General features: G+C 37.7%; 1 protein-coding gene and 1 non-coding gene across 2 annotated transcripts in view; one reads left to right on the top strand and one right to left on the bottom strand.

Annotated features, from left to right (window-relative positions):
- LOC145694419 (uncharacterized) overlaps positions 1 to 13,272 on the bottom strand; it is a 37,551-nt gene extending 24,279 nt beyond the window's left edge. The window contains exon 1 of the mRNA XM_081770622.1: positions 12,899 to 13,272. Within this exon, the coding sequence (XP_081626748.1) occupies positions 12,899 to 13,093 (195 nt within the window). The 5' untranslated portion in view covers positions 13,094 to 13,272. The remainder of the gene's footprint in view (positions 1 to 12,898) is intronic.
- TRNAV-CAC (transfer RNA valine (anticodon CAC)) lies at positions 7,581 to 7,653 on the top strand. Its single transcript has one exon. It is a non-coding gene; the product is annotated as a tRNA-Val (tRNA).
- Positions 13,273 to 17,667: the final 4,395 nt, after the last annotated feature.

The raw sequence follows: 17,667 nt of genomic DNA, 5'->3' as shown, positions 1-17,667 counted from the left end.
ACACGTTAAACAATTCTTGTAATATATCTATCCATTTATAATTTCCTTGAGTACTAAATTTTCTCCACATTTTTAAAAGATTCTGTTAAAACGTTCTACCATATGTTGTTCTATGAAGACACATGCGCAAAATTGAAAAATTCTCAAAATATTATATCTCTATGACTTACAGTTCCCAAGATACAGCTCCTTAAATCTCTCGAAATTCGAACTTTTTTTGACCAATATGAGGAATGGTGGTCAGTTGGCCAGTGACCACCGGTTACTATTTGGTGCCAGAATGTTCACCATCCTCTTAGGTATTGATCAACACCAATATGACTATGATAAACAACCTCGAAATACTCCATATAGAATGTATTACGTGCTAGTTTGTTTTTAAATTGTATGTCAGTAAAAATATTTAAAACTCGTATAAATACTTCTCCAAAAAAAAAAAAAAAAAAAAAAAAGACAGACAAGGTCAGAATAGTCGGTTAAAATAGTCAGGTCAGAATAAGAACGATAGAAAAAGGACAGAACGAAACAAGACGTCAACTCAAAATTTTCGAGAAATGGGAATTTTCGCTAACTTAAACTTTACATGTGAGTTAACCTTTTATTATAATTAAATTTGTCTTGTGTAAGAGAATGCATTTTCAAAACTTCTCAAGGAGGTCTCTCAACAAGTCTACCTGTAATTAGTACACTTAAATATTTGTTATTCCATAAAGTAATTTTTAAATAGTCAATTTAATATGTTTGAAATAGCAGACTAAAACAGTGCCCTAAATTCATATTCATTTAAATTTGTCTGCTGCAATTGTAAATTTGTAAATTTGTTTCTTTAAGGATGATTTATTATCAATTTAAAATTATTTTTTTCTACACATAACATCGATTCGCACTAAATATATGATATTACCACTATACTACCACTGATGTCAAAATCTAGAGCTCAATATTAATGGTCAAAACATGGTTATTTTAGAGTAGAGTAATCATTACATAAATCCTCTCTATTAATCTATTAATCTATTAATATATGAATCTAAACAATATTTCCTCGAGTGTGTGATAGATGCGGAAATGCAAAGAGAACAAAATCAACCCATATTCCCCCAGAGTGAGTGAGAGATGCGGAAATACAGAGAGCTTAAGAACATCAGAGTTACCTATACGAATGGTAATAAATAAATAAATAAATAAAAAAAAAAATTGTGCTCTTTCTCAGCAGAATGTCGAACGTGCAGAAGGATCCTTGTGTTAGCTTCTATGTGGGAGAAGGGAGTAATGCCAGTAATACCCAAATTTGTTGAAGAAGATATCTGATTTTGTCTAGTTCCGATTATTTTTGTCTTCGAAATATTAGCTGCAGTAATGGTTTCGGCGAAGTAATGAAATAGTCTTTCCTTATCATTTGCATGGAATTTTTGGATTTTTAAATATTATATTATTTACTGAAAACGGGCTTGATAACAAAGCGTTCCTGTGCCCACACTCTGACGCGTCTATGTTTTTAAGCTCTTTTCAATGTAGCAGTCAAAGATCACGTCCGAGCATGTAATGTTCCGAGGCGTGGAAGAAACCATGTTGTTCATAACTGCAGCATATCGTGCAAACTTTTTCCAGATCCTGGTTGTAATTTGTGTATCAGCACCACTTCATCGATCCCAAGATCTAAGGAAATGTGGAACGATAGTACTTGTACACAACTAAAAATTTTCTTTTCGAAGCAATCTACAATATCTGATTTGGAAGTAGAGAGTTGTGAGCGAGTTTTGTCATTCAGTTAATGATGGGGGACAAGTTACATTCTCTTGAAAAAGAAATGCTTTCTGACACCATTCTCACTTTCCTGACATGCTAAGAACAGATTGTAATAGTTGAGTGCATCAGAGAGTTTCATCTTATCTTTCAGGTACAGTTGAAAAGCTGCAAATTAGATTTCTTTTAACATTATGTATGGGGTGCTTCCATGTCACTATACAGTAATAGACTAAATTCTCATATATCTTGGTTCTTAGTACCCGCGTCGCGAAGAGACTGGTGCTATTCTTCTTGTGTTATTTGTCTGGCGAACCCAATTATGGACAGACAAGGGCGCCCATGTTGTGGTTTCCAAGGGGGGCAAATATAAGCGACGTTTCAAATATAGTTTCAAATTTTGCTGTAACTAATATAAAAATTCTATTGGGCTTTCGATATTCTCAAGTACGATTTCCTCTTTGGGGGGGGGGGAAGCGTCCCACCTTGCCCCCCTGATGGGCGTCCTTGTGGACAGATGTTCTTGAAGAAAATTATCAAACCCACAAAATACATCAATTAGGTTTTCCACATGTGTTCTATACTTGCTTTGTAATGACTTTGTGTCCTCCTGGAGTGTGTTTCTCAAAAGTGCAAATAAGCAGAATGTTTGTCTACATACTCAGCCAGTAAATGAGCGACTGTTTTCTTCCCAAGAATTAATGAGCCTTATGCAGAGTCGTTCTGACACGTGGTTAGTGCCATACTAAAAAGTTTGACTAACATATGTTTCCTGCAATAGTCAGGCTTTTAGTATGACGCTAATCATACGTCAAAACGACTCTGCATAAGACGGAATGAGTTTTGAAAACTTCCCCATAGAGAACCACTTGCTTTTATCAGTTTGTTGTTGTCCATGAAGGTTGCCGCATGGTAGTCTACCGCCTGACACATGGAAAGTGCCGGTAGATTTCTTACTGGTGAAATGTTCTCTACGGAATTCCTTAAATACATCAGGATGATGAACTAGAAGTTGCTTCACAGTATGACAAAAGAGTAGCTGTCATCGCACATACAGCATATTGTCCAGAATTAAGTACTAAAGATAGAGTACTGCTACGTAAAGCGTGAAATTGCTATCACGTACACTGTTCACAAACAGTAACAACAGTGCTCCTAGCTCCAAAACTGTTACCCAGTATTGGAATTGAGCAGAATGTTACTTCTGCTGGGATATCCCTATTACAATGTTATCCGTAACAAGAAAGCTTTACTTCCAGATATAATCGAGCTGGGACCACACGCAACAACGAGGAACGTTCTAAATTCAGTTTAAAATGTATTTGAAATTAAAGCATAATAATACATGATTTAATATAAAATCCTACCTAGGGATTCAAGAATAAATTTATTCTTCTTGTCGATTTCCCATTACTTCAAACGACATATGCAAAAAGAGACTTTTTTTTATGGAATAGAGGACTTTTTCCGGCTTTAAAAAACAGGAAAGTTTTGCTGTTTTGACTTATATGATTTTCTTGTTCAAGAACCATTTTTGTTTCCTGTAGTGGATTTTACAATTAACAAATCACGTTTACAACATTCAGTACTTGTGAATTGTGTGTTCAATCCAGAGCTGGCTGGCTTGATTGGTTTTCAAACTGGCATTGCAGTTGGTTCCAGCAAGTAAACGTTATGCAAAACCAATAGCCCAAATGTCATTTTGGTTGCCTAACCATTTTATCAAATTCCTGCAATTTATACATTTTGATATGTATTTTACTGGTTGCGTAGATGCAATCTGTCAAGCCATAAAAAGGTACGATAAAACAAGAAACCAGACACTAAAACATTTTAGTTTTGATATAAAAGTCTTCCTTATATATGGTTCTCTGATCGAAAAACATTTTATCCTGAACTTCAGTGTGTTTGGTTTCCAAAATTAAAGCCATAAATATAAATTTTGGGAATGATGTTAGTTTAAAAGTATCCACAAAATTTGTTCTCTTTACAATTTATATAATGTCAAGAATTTTTGATATAACAAGTTTGTAGATAGCGTTTCAAACTTTCTCCCACTCGCATTTTGGCGAGTGTTGAAATGGAATGTTGAATGGCGGAAACTTCATAACGAGGAACTACATAATTTATACGGTTTACCCAACATTGTTAGGGTCGTAACTCTAGGAGGTTCAGGTGGGCAGGTCATGTACTCAGAATGGAAGAAAATAGGAAAGCATTCAAAGTTTTAACTGGAAGACCAATCGGAAAACGACCATTAGGAAGACCTAGGCGCAGATGGGAGAACAATATTAAAATGGATCTCACAGAAATATGAATACAAAGTAGAAACTGGATACAGTTGACTAAGGATAGAAGTCAGTGGAGTGTTTTTGTGAACGCGGTATTGAACCTCCAGGTTAAATAGGCTATAGAGTTTAAAACATAATTCCAACTTATAGAAAAATCGCATATTCATATAGTGGGATTTTTAAAATTAATTATTTGGAATGAGATAAAGGGAATTTTCGTCGAAATTGACGAAATATAAAGGGATTTTCCACTATATGAATAATCATCGCCAACAAAATTTTCTACGAGTGTGAAGCAGGCAAAATGAGTCATCTATAAGCATGTTAAAGTTGTCAACTTTTAGTTTGAAGTTGTCTTTCTTTGTTGTCGGCAAAGTTCATGGCAGCGAGGAGTGCCTTAATCATATATGATTCTTAAAAACCAAGTACCAAGAAACGAAATTTGTACTCTGGTATTTGAGGAAATAAGAAACCAAAACAATGAACGAAAGAAAGAAAGTAAAATATAAAACAAGAAACAATTATTTCCTCATGTTCAACATGAAATGTATGGAGAACAAAACTTTTCTATAGTGCTGCCAAAATGTCCCACATCGCGACGTTCATAAATACACTTGGACATCACCAGACGGAAAAACACATAATCAAATTGATCACATTTTAGTAGATAGAAGAAGACAATCTAGCATAATTGACGTCCGGTCGTTTAGAGGGGCTGATTGTGACACTGATCACTACCTGGTAGTAGCGATAATACGGGAGAGATTATCGTTGAATAAAGGTAATATTCAATGTCCTAAAACGGAGAGATTTAATTTAAAGAAATTAGAAGAGAGCCAGGTAAGAGAGGAATACCAGATTGAAGTTTCGAATAGATTCGCGGTTTTAGAAGACTCGGAGTGCACTAGTGTTGAGGATACTTGGATTGAAATTAGAGATAGCATTAAAAGTTCAGCAATAGAAAAATTGGGACACGCGGAAATACGTAGGAACAAACCATGGTTCGACCAAGAATGCATTAAATTAGCAGAGAAGAGAAAACAGGCAAAATTACGGTGGCTACAAAATCCGAATGAAACAACTACACGAAATTTCGCAGATATCAGGCGGGAAACTTCCAAAACTTTTAGAACAAAGAAACGGGATTTTTTGAAAGGTAAAATTAAGGAACTTGAAGATAATAGTAAAGATAAAAATATTCGGGACATGTATAAGGGGATCAGCGAATTTAAGAAAGGCTATCAACCTCGTGCTTATATATTAAAGAAATCTGACGGAACAGTTCTCACCGATACGGATAGCCTCTTAAATAGATGGAAAGATTTCTTTGACGATTTGCTGAACACGCAGCCAAAAACTAATGTGCGTGGAGAAAAGGAGATACACACCGCAGAACCGTATATTCCAGAACCCAATCGAATAGAAGTGGAAGCCGCTATAAAGAAATTGAAGAAACACAAATCTCCGGGTGTAGATGAAATTCCGGTTGAGTTAATTTTAGCTGGAGGCGAAAAATTGTGGAACAAGATACACAAACTCATTCTCCTTATCTGGAACAAGGAAGAATTGCCACAAGAGTGGAAAGAATCAATCATTGTTCCAATTCACAAGAAAGGCGACAAAACTGACTGTAATAATTATCGAGGCATTTCTCTTCTGTCAACATCCTATAAAATCCTTTCAAATATTCTGTTAGCAAGATTGACCCCATACGCAGATGAAATTATTGGAGATTATCAGTGCGGATTTAGACGAAATCGATCAACTACCGACCAAATATTTACCATTCGCCAAATACTCGAAAAGAAGTGGGAATACAATACCCCGGTACATCAACTATTTATTGATTTTAGAAAGGCTTACGACTCGGTTAGGAGAGAAACATTATACAACGTTCTTACAGAACTTGGAATACCGAGAAAGCTAATTAGATTAATTAAAATATGTTTAAGTGAATCCCAAAGTAAAGTCCGGGTAGGAAAATTTTTGTCCACGAGCTTCCACGTCGAAAATGGCCTGAAACAAGGAGATGCGTTGTCGCCATTATTATTTAACTTTGTGCTGGAATACGCCATAAGGAAAATCAAAGATAGCAACCAGGGCCTAGTGTTGAACGGAATTCACCAGGTTATGGCATATGCTGATGATGTAAATTTAATAGGGGATGATAGGAGAACAGTAGAAATAAATGCAGAGATCTTATTAAACGCTTGCAGGGACATGGGTTTAGAAGTAAATGCAGAGAAAACTAAATACATGGAAGTGCGTCGGGACCGTAATACGGCAAATTGTGGAGGAGTTAAAATATTAAATAATGCTTTTGATAAAGTGGATACTTTCAAATATTTAGGATCAATATTAACAGACGAAAATCATATTCACGAAGAAATTAAATGTCGACTAAAAGCAGGGAATTCGTGTTACTATTCGGTTCAAAATCTCTTGTCGTCGCGAATTCTGTCGAGGAATTTGAAGCTTAAAATATATAAAACGATAATCATGCCTGTTGTTCTGTATGGTTGTGAAACATGGTCGCTTACTCTGAGAGAAGAACATAGACTGAAAGTATTTGAGAACAGGATCCTGAGAAGAATATTCGGACCCAAGAGGAACGAGAATGGGGAATGGCGGAAGCGTCATAACGAGGAACTACATAGTTTATACGGTTTACCCAACATTGTTAGGGTCGTCAAGTCTAGGAGGCTTAGGTGGGCAGGTCATGTAGCTAGAATGGAAGAAAGTAGAAACGCTTTCAAAGTCTTGACTGGTAGACCCATAGGAAAACGACCATTAGGAAGACCTAGGCGCAGATGGGAGGACAATATTAAGATGGATCTCGCAGAGATAGGAATACAAAGTAGAAACTGGATGCAATTAGCTAAGGATAGAAGTCAGTGGAGAGCTTTTGTGAACGCGGCACTGAACCTCCGGGTTCCATAGGCCATAGAGTTAGTTAGTTAGTTAGCTGCCAAAATGTCTTGATCCGTGGCAAAAATGAGAGCTAAAGCTCACACCCTCGACACACCCACGCGTTGAGCCAATAACGATTCAGATGTTGCTAAGCGAGAGAGCCTTGCAGTCGTACGAGTGGAATTCCTTCAGCCGATAGCAGCGCTTGCTACGGAAGACTAGGCGTCAAGTCAATGTGATATGTCTATAGTATCATTCGACTCAATAGAAGATCATGGTATAAGGGTGTCATGGAGTCAATGCGTTTCTGATAACATAAAATACACTCTGTGATAAAATGGGGGTCATGATTGGAATTAGGTTGAGAACCACTGGGCTATATGAATAATTTCTCTGCTTAAAAAGTATTGTTTTAGTAAGAACGTGTACAAAGGCATGTCTAGTGACAAAGATTCTAGGGAGAGGGTAGGGCCCCGGTAGACCCCCGCGTGGGTGAGCCCCTGATGACGAACCATTCCAGTGCGATGAGTTTCTTTTCCTTGTTTTATGCTTCTGACTCTCTTACTCTCCCTGTTATGATTTCGAGCCTGCTGTACCGAAACTCAACAATAATAGGAACAAAACGGTAAGGGAGTTTCCGTAGTGTAGTGGTTATCACGTGCGCTTCACACGCGCAAGGTCCCCGGTTCGATCCTGGGCGAAAACATCTGAATTTCTTTTTTAATGTTAGTAATATGAACTCAATTTTATAAAACATACGCTATATAATTACTGAAATGTGGCTCCTCCCATGAAGCCTAAAAGAGGTAGAAGTAATTTTAATGGTATGTTGATAATTACTGCAACGACACTGAACATTACTAGAAAATACTCAAATGAATCGGCAAGTGTTCATTCTACACAAAACACAGACGCTTAGTGATTCAAATCTAGGTTGCGTTATGTGGGTGGTCGACGACCCCTTCCATCATCAACATCAATAAAATAATAATAATAATAATAATAATAATAATAATAATAATAATAATAATAATAATAATAATAATAATAATAATAATATAAACGAAAATTTATACAGTTGTCGCGAGTTATATCTAAATCTCTTTCTTATATTCCCAGCCGGTGCTTCCCTAATTTTCGGTGTCCACCCAGCGTCGTGAGGCAAACTGGTGAGTCACGTGAATGAAAGACGTGACGACCACTAGATCTAGAAAGCTCCCGATATGCTGGTTAGCGATAAAGCGACTTGGCGCGCCAGGGACGTACCCACCAGACTCCCCCCTCCCGAAATTTCGACTTTTGTGTAAATTTAGCCTAATTTTAGGGGCAATTTTAGGAATTTTAATATAAAATACCCTCATATTGAGTTTGGACCCCCCCGAAATAAATTTCTGCGTACGCTACTGTGGCGCGCTTACCACGCGTTCGTCGCTAACCTGGACGTAGTTCCACCAATCGCTAACAGATGGCTTTGAGCAGCTCAGGCCTACAAATTGGGCCGTTACGTTAAATGATTTGGATTGGTTTCATATTCAAAAATGGTACTTCTCGTTTCATGAAAACCGTTATATTTGTTAAAAAATGATTATCTCGTTTCTCCTTCAATTTTTAGTAGTGACACAAATCGAAATTGCAATTACCCTTATCACTGTTAAAAATTTGATGAGAATGTGTTGAGTCATATTTCCACTTCTGCTTAGTGGATTTAACAGGAAAGAAGATTTGTAGCACTTCCGGTTGGAACACTGTAAAATGAAGCAATGCGTTAACATGAAGTTTTGCTTCAAATTTCGGAAAAATTTGAAGCTCAGCCTAAGCTATCTATCTGCAAAATGTTGTGTATTGTGTTGCGATTTTTAGTTTTTTTTTTTTTTAACATTACTTGTATGCTAAATATAGGAGAGGGAATCAAATCATTTTTTATTAATATGAAACATTAAAATGTACAAATCTTAAACAACATAAATAACAAGGTAATTGATGCATGGGTTCTCTAGTTCGATCCCAGCTCGCATCAAGTGGACTTAGTGGTGGACAAACACCATGTGCGTGGGTTTTCTCGGGGTTCTCCCGTTTCCACCCACTTTGTTCATTCCACCATTGCCTTTATTTCTCATAATCACTGTCTCCTTTAGTCTAGCCGACATAAACGTTGGACATAAAACTGAAATATTTCATTTTCATTAAAAAGGTAATTTAGATGTTCATAATACGTAGGCAGGCACTCAGAATTTTTTGTTGGGGGAGTCCTTTTTGGGGGGGTCTAATACGTCTATATAGTATTGACCTTGTGTTATCCTGCAGCCGGAAATACGATAAGTAATTGATAATTACTTCTACCTATATTCTTAAAAAAATGGTAGAACTAGATTAATTTTCACTAGATTTCCACTACTCACATGTCAAGGCTTTTATCGGTGCATCTATAATGGGAATTTAATTGATGGTGTAAGATAGAGTGATCGTGGTTGGCAACACTAGCATCAAAGTAGGGTTGTATTTTCCATCGGCATGTGGTAAGAAACTTCAGAGACCATCTTTCGTTGGCCCTGCTATAGTTCAGGTGACAACACATCAACAGGAATAATCGAACTGTTAAATTACAGCTGATTTTTTAAAAAAATAATTTTACCATATTTTTACATATAGAACAAAACAATCTTATACAGGCGTTAGTATAGCTAGCATTGTTTATAGACGGCAATAAGAGAGTTATTAAAATTTTCAGAGGTCATTTGTGTTTAATGTGGTTTTCAGTGGCGTATTTACGATTTTGTTTCGGGAGAGGCTTTGCCAACTTTCGGGGGGGACTTTGCCTGAAAAAGTGAAAATTCTGTAAGATATTTCATATACTTTACTATAGTAAGTAAGATTTCGGGGGGGGGCTTAAGCCCGAAAGCTCCCTCCTAAATACGCCACTGGTGGTTTTCTAAACAAAGAAAAATAAGAGACACAGTACTGTATACAGAGTGTTACAAAGAATATTGTGGGGGGCGCGGTGGCTCAGTGGTAAGCGTTCACCTCCGGTGCTTGGGGTCGCTGGTTCGGTCCCAGCTCGCGCCGTGTGGACTTTGTGTTGGACAAACACCGTACTCGTGGGTTTTCTCGGGATTCTCCCATTTCCTCTCACTTTCTTCATTCCACCATTTCATTCATTTCTCATCATCACCGTCTCGGAAATTTCCCTATATTATGGAAATTTACCTAGATAAGGGGAATTTACATTCGAAATTTCCCTAGATTACGGAAATTTACCTAGATAAGGGAAATTTACCTACGAAATTTACCTATATTAGGGAAATTTCCCTCAAACTACAAATTCTGCTCAGTATTACATAGAATCACTACTTCATAGAAACTTATAGTGTTACACTACTGTAATTTATAATAGCGGTACTATTAATAAAAAAAATAAGTTTAGGGATGTCGTCGACATTCAATAAAATGTGTCGTGAGTCAGAAAAGATTGGAAACCACTGTTCTAATGTACCAACCTCGGGACGCAAACCAGGGCTCAGACGCACTGAAGGTGAGCCTCAAGCCGCCTTTCAAAGAAACGCGCATCCATGCATATGTATGTAAATTGTTTGCATGTTGCAGAACATTACTACCGTAAGCCCACTTCGTAGCATAAATTATAAGCGTTCAGACATGGGATTGCACTATTTCTGTTTATAATTACCACTTCGTGTCATTGTCTCTGTTTACATTTACCTTAAATAACATTTGGACAGTGAAAAAAAGAAAGCCGAATTTGAAAATCGATTTTGAAAACCGAAAATCGATTTTGGAAACCGAAAAGCCACTTTGGAAATCAAAACCAAAAATCGATTTTGAAAACTGAAAACTGATTTTTAAATCCGAAAATTTAAGTTTTTGAAATTGCAGCTGTTTTAAAATTCGATTTTCCGAAAAATCGATTTGGACGGCACTATTTAACATTGCTATCTTTGGTTCACATGGTTCCAGGTTCGATTCTCAATGTGGACACTTTTTTTTCTTAGTTGGTTCAACATACAGAGATAAATAAGGAACAACCCCAATTATGTGGTAGCGAACTGCAGAGCAAAAAGCCAAAACTAATGACGAATATCAATATGGTAACTAACCAACATCGTCTGTAACTAAAAAGCGTCAAACTGTTTGGTCATAATGGACACAGATCGCCAGAGAGTTTAGTTTATTACTGTTGAAAAGAAAACATCTCGACCACCATCAAGAAAGACGAGACTCTACGCATATTTGAAAACATGTTTAGTAAAGATACCGGTATATCTACACATTTATCTTTAGCTAAACGTTAGAATTCTCAAAGCTAACGCTTTCGACATCACAAAAAGAGAGAAAATTCCTGCATCGTGTATGAATACTGCATTTGATCAACATACACAATTTCTCTCGTTGACTATTACGGTTGCTGTATTCCAGTTTACAGTGATCTCATCCCACTAGAAAATTGACTGGCAATATCTTTGCTATGGTTCTTCATAGGCACTGGCGTCTCTGGCGTGTAAAATTTGACGGGGGACATTAAAGAAAGTGATTTAAATTGTAGTACCTAGCCCAGTCTATTTATTATCTTAGATTCCATGTCTTACCTTTCTGCTTACCTTCACGGACCCCCTGAGACATATCAAGAACTCTGTTATACACAGCCTGAATATTATATTCCAAATAAATATTATCATTATTATTTATATGTTATTCTGTCGTTAGTAAATAAATTTAATTAGAATATTGAATATTTTATACTTCAAAATATTGGGGAGACGCGTCCTCCCCCCAGAGACGCCCGTGTTCATAGGTTATAGTATCAAGATTAGTTCATTTCATACGGCACTCGAAGCCTTAACAGCATTATGGATACTTGAGAAAATGAAATGAAATGAAATCTTACGCCCCACTATTACGTCCATTAGGTTTAGAAAGACGTTGATTAAGGCAAGTGAATGATGATGGACGAATTGGTGGAATGAGAATGTAGGGGAAACGGGTGTACTCCGAAAAAAAAATAGACACGATGTTGTTCATCATAAACTTACTTGATCGGGGATCGAACCAGGGATTCCATGCAGCAGAGGTAACCACTCTATCGCTGAGCCACTGTTCATGGATACTTGCGCAAACCAGTGTGCTGGGCTTCCTACGATTAAATTTTACACATAATACTTGTACATGTAGGGACAAAGGCACGTAAGCAATATATATATACATATATATATATATATATATATATATATATATATATATATATATATATATATATATATATATATATATATATATATCGCGTGGGGTCCAAACCTTTCGAGAAGGTCGAAATTTCAATATAAGCATAAACTATATAAACATGTGTAAAATCATCCTTTAACTTAGGCTTATTTTACAAAAAAAAAGTCGGGATTTTTGGGAGTTCGGTCAGCCAGTATATGTCCGTGATTCTGCTTGTGAAGCTCTCGGACAAGTGACCAGCGAGTCCATGCGTTAAGTCGGCTCTGAGCACAGAGAAAGCTAGTTGAGAACGTTTCACACTTCGATCTCGATTAGGTGCGTCATTTAAAGGGTTTTGGGAAAATTGCTCCCCTATGATTGATATAAACTCAGTCGAGAATCTTCCCCTCTTCTTCCCCGAAGCCGAATTTGAAATGACACACCTTGGTTCCGGCCATATTTGACAAACTTAAATAAGAGTTTGAGAACCCACGTTGAGTCTAGAATGAATCGTTAGACACAAAAGCAATACACAGAAACAATTCTGCAAATTTACTTTATTGGTGCCAGTATACTTTGAAAAGCCATTGAACATGTATACAGTTAATGAATATATAACAAATATAAGGATTAACCTTAGCAAACCAAAGCTAAAGTATAAATAAAATATATTATTTGTTAAAAGTATTTTTGGCACCCCCATAAAGTAAATCTGCACGCGATTCAATTTTATTACTTACCGCGTAATCACTTTCGTCACCTAACCAGCTAGGATCTGGAATTGCTAATATTTGAAAATCCTTAAAGCGTAGCCTGATATTGTATTGTCCAGACTGCCTTTGATCCCATGTGTCAGGCTCGCAAACACTATTGCATACAAAACAACTCGCAAGTAGCGTAATTAGAATAATAAAATGATCCACAGCGTCCGCCATATTGTGTCCGAAGCGATGTGGGCTTGGGATGAGAATAAAATGATTTTTACGAGTACCCTTTAAAGATGTGATGTAGGCTTAACTGTTGTTACGGTATCACTGTGATAGCATTTTGAACAACGTTGTTGAGGGAGAGAAAAAAAACACACGTGAGATGCATTGCTTCCATGACAATGACCTCGCCGGTAATAGATGTTGTTAGGTGGCGCTTCTGGACCTGTCTCCAGTGTTGCCAAATTGTTTATCGGCAGTTGACCCTAGGAACACAAAACATTGACAAAAAAGGAAAAGTATTTTTTTAAACTTGATTTGTTTTCTTTTACTTCGTTGTCTTACGAGCTCTGTGATTCTTAGTATTTATCCTGAGGCAAAACTGGTTTATTGTAATTTTCCTCTTTCCTTCCGAATCATTAGCAAATATGTACAAAAAACATGCTCAGGACGTAAATTGTGATTATGTAGTATCTACATCTATAGACAATTGCAAACACATGCAAAATCATTAAGATCTGAAAAGAAAAGTTTTGTTTTCAAGATCTCAAGGGAATGAATTAAGAGTTTTTGTTTTCCAACCTATTGCAACACCTAGGACCGGCCCTAAGCGCTTCAGAAAGAACAAATCTTAAAAATCACGAGGATTTTAACTATGCGGTGTGTTTGAAATGTATCGAACCTTTCGTTGGCAAAAATACATTTCTTCATTTGGAAATCCGAAACACTAATTCCCTTTAAATAGTCTCCGTAATGCACATATTTTTCCCAGCGCTCTGTTCATTGTTGGAAACACTTCTGCAAGGGAGCCGATTTCTCTGTATATTTGGGGGGAGGGACATTCAGATGCAGAAGATATATATATGGAGATTTTAAGACAAATTTCACTCAAATTATGCCAAATATTGTATATTCATAAATATAATAGGGGGTCCCACATGAGCTTTAGGGGTCCCTGCCCCACTAGGATCGGCGCCCTTGCACTTCTGGAACACTTCTGTTGGAACCATTCCAACAACTGTGAGCAACCGTGCAGTCGCATTCCGTATGATGTGTTCTCTTGACTCAAATCATTTGACAAAAAATCTAAAATCCGACGACCTCTCATTGGCTATTTAGGTGACTGTAAACGACTGACACTTTCTGCGGGGAGGGAAAACTTCACGACTACACATGAGTGTGCCCTCTACATCTGCACTGAAGAAAGTATCAAGCTTTTCATTGGTTTACGCGGGAAAAAATAAGGTTCAATATTTTTTGAACATACCTCGTATGTTACCGCATCAAAAACAACGAAGGGGAGGGGAAAAGAACTTGCACTTTGAAAGCCCTAAACATTACAAACACAATCGTTGTGTTTGTTTTAATCTATTGTGTTTATGGAAGAGAAAGCAAACATACCAGCAAAGGAAAAAAAAAATGATATTCCTTTTTATAGAATTCAATATCGAGGTTCATTCTCAATATATTAGTTTACAATTCCAGTGATTCCAGTGGAACTAGCTCTTATATCTTTATTTCTTGATTTTCCTTCAACATCAGTCAAACAATTTTAAAAAATCTAGTTTTCACCTTCAATAATAAGGAACTTGTTTGTGACAAAGACAAGACTAATTTTCGTATCAAAACTATGATAACTAACTAGTGCAACAGGTGTTCGCTACTGTTGGAGAATTGAGTTCTTGTATTTGACAACAATCAAGCAATTCAGGCTGGGATTTGCTTGACCATTTGCTTTAGTACTGTCCATGTGACCTTAAACTAATGCGACCTAAACATGATTTATGAATGTAGTATTGAAATAGAAGGTCAACGATTTAGAAGAATTGAACGAGAAATGAAATAGAAGTATTGAACGAGAAGTCAATTTAACTACGATCATCATGAAGTCTGTGTCAACAAGAAATATTTATTTTAAATAATATAGTTACAACAAATTTTGCTGCTCCTCGAAATTTGCCGCACCCTGCAAATGCACGTGTTGCACATATGGTACAGCTGGCACTGGCAACACCGAGGTTAGGCTCTACTAGTAATATGAAGTCCAAACCACGAGCAGGGCTTGAATAGGGTGCATATGGTGGGTAAACAAACAATACTGCAAGATCAACCCTCACAGTGACCAGCAACACTATATCGCCTCGAGCTGGATTCCAAGATCACGACACGCTCCTTGCCAACGCCAACGAAAGAATTGATTACTACCCCTTAAAACCAGTATGATGGAATAGAGTACTGCTCACCATGCTTCTTGGGCCATCTGGGTCTGGTTGTCACTTCTCATTGTCAGAACCGGTCTGACCCGGATAGACTCAGAGACCCACACAGATCCGGCGACCCGGAAGCAGCCAAAAGTACATTAATGTGATGCTCACTACTGCAGTTCGAACAATTATTGGGCCTCAGTGCCTCAGTGGTAGAGCGTTCACCTCTGGTGCATGGGGTCCTTCGATCGATCCCAGGTCGCGCCAGGTGATCCTTGTGGTGAAAAAAGAGCTACGTGCGTTAATTTTCTCGGGATCTCTCGTTTCCTCTCTTTTTCTTCATTCACCATTTCATTCATTTCTCATCATCACCGTCTCCATCAGTCTAGCCGGCATAACCGTGGGACGTAAAAACGAAATATTTTCGAACATGTATTTGCTTGATTCACATTTCTTAATCAAGTCTTGAATATTTTAAATATAATTTCATGTTTATTTGACTTCCAATATAAAAAAAAGAAAGAAAAAACAATACGGTGGTTTTTGAACCTAGACTATACACAAAGATTTAACAAAGCACTATATGGAGTGAATAGTATCTTTTCATATTCTAAATGGCAAGTTATACAGCTCTATAATTCTGACGAGTTTTAGATTCTGTTAAACCATGTAGTTATCTTTCAGTGCAATGCTTTGTCACAAAAGAATACACAAAAGAGACGAAAAACAAAATGATTGATTGAGTGAGAAGACACAGAGCGAGGAGAGAATAATGTTTTTAGAATCAAATTAGCAATCTCACAATACTCCCCACCTGCATCACGATGTTTCATCGTTTCTGAGTTTTACGCGCGCGCATCCACACACACACACACACACACACGGGGGCTCAGTGGTAGAGCGTTCACGTCCGGTACTTGAGGTCCCTGGTTCGATCGCAGCTCGCGCCGTGTGGACTTTGTGGTGGATCAACACCGTGCTCGTGGGTTTTCTCGGGATTCTCCCATTTCCTCTCACTTTCTTCATTCCACCATTTCATTCATTTCTCATCATCACCGTCTCCTTTAGCCTAACCGGCATAAGCGTGGGACGTAAAACTTAAAGATTTCATTTCATTTTCACACACACATGCTCGATACTGCCTCTGTAAATTCCCGAGCCAGCTCACTGTTCTCATCTAAACTTGGGCTTAAATATTATTTAGATTGGCACCCAGGTTTCTTCCAGATTTGGCACTGCCCCCCGGAGCTCTGAGAGTGTTCCCCGGACGAGACCTACGAAGACACTTATGTGTCGGATGGGAAGGATTGCGTGCTACAGTGAAATTTAGAGCTGTGTCGGTGGTAGTTCACTACCAGAAGGGCCACCCCTACCGAATTGGTCTAAATGGAGTAGCCAGACGAAGAGTGTTCTGAGAGAAGGCAGCAGTTCTCCAGTAGCCAAGTTGGCGGAAATCATAGTGATTGGTACGGCAACTTGGACATTAGTCCCAGGCGTGGTCAGAGTGACTTTAACGGCTGGGATACTGCGGGGTGGAAGGCAACGGGAAACCACCACTCTATTTTCCCTAGTTTGCTGGCAGCAAAAAGAGAGCATATGAACAATGGTCTTTCGCAGGTCAAAATGTAGTTCCGGAGGTAAAATATCCCCCCATTCGGATCTCCGGGAGGGGGATGGCTTGGGAAGGACTATTGGACGAGAAAGTAATAATGGGGGGAAGACATACAGAGAAAGAAAGACAAGGAAGAGCAAAAGGTTTAGGATAGGGACATGGAACGTACGTACTATGTTACAGGGAGGAAAATTAGAAAATCTTAAAGAAGAAATGAAACAAAATAATTTAGATTTGGTAGGCGTTTGTGAAGTTAGATGGGAAGGTAATGAGGTATTGAACAGCGAAGAATATAGAATGTTTTATTCAGGTAATGAAAAGGGCGGTCATAATGGCGTAGGAATAATTCTTGGAAAGCGCTTAAAAGAGAAGGTAGTGAAAGTAGAATTTATTGATGATAGAATTATGATGTTAAGACTTAAAGGAAAAACGAAGGATTTAGTGGTGATACAGACATATGCACCGACGACTTCGCATGCAAATGAAGAAGTAGAGGAAAATTATGAGAAAATAGAAGAAATTATAGATAAGGAGAAGAAAGGTGCATGCATAATTCTAATGGGAGATTTCAATGCAGTTGTGGGAGAAAAACAAGAAGGTAGTATCGTAGGCAAATATGGTTTAGGCGAAAGAAATGAAAGGGGAGAGGGACTGGTGAATTTCTGTAGACAGAATTCACTAGTAATTGGGAACACTTGGTTCAATCAGCACAAGAGAAGAAGATATACATGGAAATCACCAATAGACGGCGGAAGATATCAGATAGA

This window comes from Thermobia domestica, chromosome 9, assembly GCF_964235325.1.
Source record: "Thermobia domestica chromosome 9, izTheDome1.hap1.1, whole genome shotgun sequence".
Classification (NCBI taxonomy): Eukaryota; Metazoa; Arthropoda; class Insecta; order Zygentoma; family Lepismatidae; genus Thermobia; species Thermobia domestica.
Note: the sequence above shows the minus strand (reverse complement) of the source record. Positions and strands in the feature narration are given on the sequence as shown.